Source organism: Austrofundulus limnaeus, unplaced genomic scaffold, assembly GCF_001266775.1.
Source record: "Austrofundulus limnaeus strain Quisiro unplaced genomic scaffold, Austrofundulus_limnaeus-1.0 Scaffold506, whole genome shotgun sequence".
In the NCBI taxonomy this organism is placed as follows: Eukaryota; Metazoa; Chordata; class Actinopteri; order Cyprinodontiformes; family Rivulidae; genus Austrofundulus; species Austrofundulus limnaeus.
This window is the reverse complement of record NW_013952908.1, coordinates 419,417-423,690: the sequence shown is the minus strand read 5'-3', so window position 1 is coordinate 423,690 and position 4,274 is coordinate 419,417. Positions and strand designations below refer to the sequence as shown.

The following is a 4,274-nucleotide window of genomic DNA, read 5'->3' as shown; positions in this document are numbered from 1 at the left end:
TCAAAATGTAGCTTTTAAAGACAAGAATCTGAAAATGTATTAGGTCATTTTGACCTAATTTGACTTAATCCTCATTTCCATATGATGGCTCACATTTATATCCAGCAAAAACAGTTTAAACATCATGAAGTTGAATCAGAAAGTAAACAAAATGTACAAAATGGCGTCATTGAAAATCTGTAAATACAACTAATATGTGAGGGAAAAAATATTGACATTATTTTATAAAGCAGGTCAAAGCAGATACCTAAATATGTTATAAAGTGTGTTGAAAGTTTTTTATTGATTCTGAGTGAATCTGATCCAACTGAAGTCAATATAATTATCATTATTTTATATAATATATATGGTGACAAATAAATGTTTGGATAATTTTTCAAAAGAACAAACATTTAATAACAAGTGTTTTCAGGCAGGTTAGAAAAAATAAATAACTTTTTTAATAAAAACTTCAGATTTGTTAACATTTATTAACAGAACCATCATGGTCTGTCCTGTGCAGAATGACTAAACATTAAATTATTTCTTTATTAAAACCTCTGTAACTTTGCTCCAGTTCATTTTAGCAGCATGAATCTTTGCACAGGTGATGTTCACAGGTGGGTTTTTAGTCTGATTCATTATGGTTTTAAATGGTTATATACTGTTTAATGAAAACATTATTCAGGTGAGAGGGAAAAAATAATAATTATGTTTCATGTTTAATATGTCTCAAACCACAGCAGCTGTTTAAATACTGACACTTCTGATGAAACCTCCCAGGTTTTAACTTTATTTTGATACTAAGATTATTTAAGTAAAGTTTTTAAAAGCTGAGATACTCAGTTATATTTCAGCATTTTGAGAAAAAACTTTATGAAAACCACTTGGGGCTTCAGGGGTTAACTCGTACAACTTATCAGCTTTAAATCTTTATAAATATCAGGTTTTGTAAGAAATATATTTCTCTGTTTGTATTTTATAGAGGGAGGGGGAACTTTGGGACCCCTCAGTTCTTTCCTGGTTATAATAAATGTTTTGTTTTTCTATTAAAACCACTGCCTGCACGCAGAGGTTTGTTACAGAACAAACTCTTTATTTCATCTTGAGCCTGATGTTCACCTGCTGCTGTTAAACTGATGATAAATGTTTTTTACAAACTAATAAAGTTGTTTTCCTGTGTGCTGCTGGTCTAAAACTGWAGTTAAAATATGACAAACATTTGTTATAAAACTGTTTAAACAGAAAAACAACACGACTGTAGATTAAATTTTTGTTTTCCTAAAGTAAAGATTAAAGCTCAGAGATCTGAGCTTCTGTTACCATAAAAGATCCTCAGGGTCTCCAGGGCCAGGAAGAGCAGCAGCAGGACCACGTCCAGAACCAGAGTATCTGACGGGTACGGCAGTAAAATCCCTGTGACACAAACCAGACTTTAATGAGTCCTGCAGGGTCTGCTGAGGCTGCTGGGTCCAGGTCTGTGGGGGGGCTGTTCAGCAGGCACCACAACACCTGGCATTTCAAAATAAAACATGCAGACACCTTTGTAGACGAACATGAGGACCTCTGCCAGGTAGAAGGCTGCGAAGTACCAGCTGTTCAGGTAGAAGAGCACCTGCAGAGGAGCCGACGAGAGCTGGACAGAGGGTCAAGGACCACCACACAGGTGAGAGCAGGAGCTGCAGCTTCAGGTCAGGTTCTTATGAAGGATACGATTGGTTGATTCCCTAAAGACAAACAGGAAAAAACACGTTTTATTTTCAAAAAATATCAAAGTTACTGAATAAAAACCAACAAAACTGATGCACTTTTTAAAACAGATTTCAATAATTAGATCAGGCTGCTTGGAAAGAAAACTAGAGCGTTGTATTTCCTGAGAAAATGTGTGTGAATGCCTGCTGCTGAAAATGTTTCATAGAAAAAGTTTTATTATTAATATTATAAGTAAAACTTGGAAATCTGAAAGAAGCACAAAAACAAAATAGCAGAAATAAGAATTTTAGCTGAAATAGCAGAAAAAAGCTAAAATTAGCACAAGGAAGCTCAAAAGAGCAGAAGAAAATGTGAGGTGCTGTAAAGTTTTATGTTGAAAACAGCTCCAATCATTTTCAGTGGAAAAAAAGAAAAGAGCTGAAAAAGTAAAAGTCAGCAGCTGTCACATGATGAGCTGAACGTTTTCATMAATTAACTGTTGAAACAGCAGAAAACCTGGAAGGATAAAGGGTCAAAAATCATGACGTCATGATGTGAATGTTGTTATCAGGCTGTGATTCACATTTAAAATAAATATCCATTTATTTAGTTTTACTTGTAAAAAAAAAAAAGCACACCCTTTACACCCTAAGCTCTAATGCTTTACGTAAAACAAAGTTATAACTGTTTTCCTGTGCTGTAATAAAAGTGTTTTAAACGTTATTTGTGTCGATAAGGAAAATGATCATTTAACGGATGTTAGCTGCAGCTAGCTAAAGAACGTTTAGCTGTTTTTTTCTTCTTCTTCTGTTTGATCCTGATCTTTGTCCAAACGCTGCGGTGGTTCCGGTTCAACCACCGGCGCCACACCGGACAAAAAGCCCGTTAATCTGGAAGAAACAGCAGTGAGAAACTCACCGGACGCCATGTTTGATTCTCTCCGGTTGCTATGGAAAATCAAGGACGTACAGCACGTAGGCGTAGCGTGACGGAACGTGTCACACGTGACGTTAGTCGCCATGTTGGAGAGGGAGTTTTCCAATGAAAACATTGTACAAAACAAGTTAGGGAAGTGCAGTTTCACATTTCATGAATGAAAGTGGTGAGGTATTACCGTTTAACGACTTTAGTTTAAAAGTTAATATTGATCTTGATGTTAAGACTCACAACAAACTGATAAAATCTATACTAACTCTTAAATCTATGATCAATGARGATGTGCTTTATTCTAAAACTTTTCCTGTTCTGAGTCAACTTTGTGTAGAAAACATGAAGTTTAATGATAAAAAWGACTAAAACTCATGAGAAGAGTTTTGCAGAAAGATTTGTTCCCAGGTCAGGTCAAACAGAAATATATTCTTCAGGAGTTTAGAATAGATAGTCTAAAATTAGGACAAAATATTTATCTTTTCCTCCTAAAGTTAAGGAAGTCCATTTTAAATTATAAATGATATTTATCTAACTGATGCTTTCATTAGATCTAGATTTAAATCTGACTCTGCTGGATGTTCATTGTGTGATGATGAAGAGGATATAAATCATCTTTTTTTCACTGTAAAACCACTCAACAGTTCTGGACAGATATATGGAGCTGGCTCCAAGAAAGAGGAAAACAACTTCCACCTTTAACTATTGCATTAATAACATTTGGTTTTTACAGTCATAAATCTGAAATAGACTTTCTAATTAATTATATGGTAATGTTGGGAAAGTTAACACCAGGGACCAAACTGTCCATAAAATAAAGAACATTTTTAGATGTAAAAGGAGGTATTTTGGAGATTTTAAATGAGACCAACTRTAATCAGAGCAGAAAATACTAACATGTTGACAGATTAGATGATTGTTTCTATTTCAGAGGAACAAAAAACACACGGATCAGAGTCAAATTTAAATATTTATGTAGGAAATCTCCCACAGGATAAATGCAAGATTTAATTTTAAGGTGGGTTTATTTGACTTTTGGTGGAACTGGATATTAGAGGGAGTTAGGATGATTGAAGCTTACAGTGACTGTTTACTGGTTTGTTATTACAGTAAAAAAACATMTTGTGAGTTTTTTACTAATTATGTGCTGCTCCAACACTAAGAAACATCTTTTTCTGCCACTAAATACCATGATAAATTATTTAACACCAAGTAGAATGTATGTTTCAAAAAATTAAAATAAATCAAACTTTACTTACAACAAACCTCCGCTTTTGTGAAAAATTATGCTTGTTTATAAAATGCATAAAATTGCTGAAATCACCATATTTCCTTAAGCCACATATCAAATATATGTTTCACAAATCACACAGTTGGTTTAAACATTCTGTAATCTGTGTAGAATAATCCAGTCCAGGTTTTAAGTCTCCATGTGTTTTAGTTTTTAAACTAGAGCGGATTAAAGAAGCTCAAAGTGGTGAAAACAGCTGGAATCACCCTTTATTCCTGAAAACTTCAGAGTTTTTTTCTCATAAATTTACCAGTTTTTTCTTGTAAATTTCTGACTTTACCATGTCAGAAAATATCTAATTTAAATGTCGCAAATTTCTGCTTTTAATTGCGGAAATGTCTGAGTTTTTTTCTCGCAAATTTGCGACTTTTCAAAATAAGAGAAT

At 33.8% G+C, this 4,274-nt stretch overlaps 1 protein-coding gene across 1 annotated transcript in view; it reads right to left on the bottom strand.

Moving 5' to 3' along the window:
• Positions 1 to 2,654, bottom strand: part of tmem216 (transmembrane protein 216) — a gene marked incomplete in the record, with an annotated part of 5,419 nt that extends 2,765 nt beyond the window's left edge. Inside the window, 4 exon segments of the mRNA XM_014025887.1 lie at positions 1,303 to 1,395; positions 1,522 to 1,615; positions 1,693 to 1,706; positions 2,590 to 2,654. Of these exon segments, the coding sequence (XP_013881341.1) occupies positions 1,303 to 1,395; positions 1,522 to 1,615; positions 1,693 to 1,706; positions 2,590 to 2,599 (211 nt within the window).
• Between the last annotated feature and the right edge of the window lie 1,620 nt (positions 2,655 to 4,274).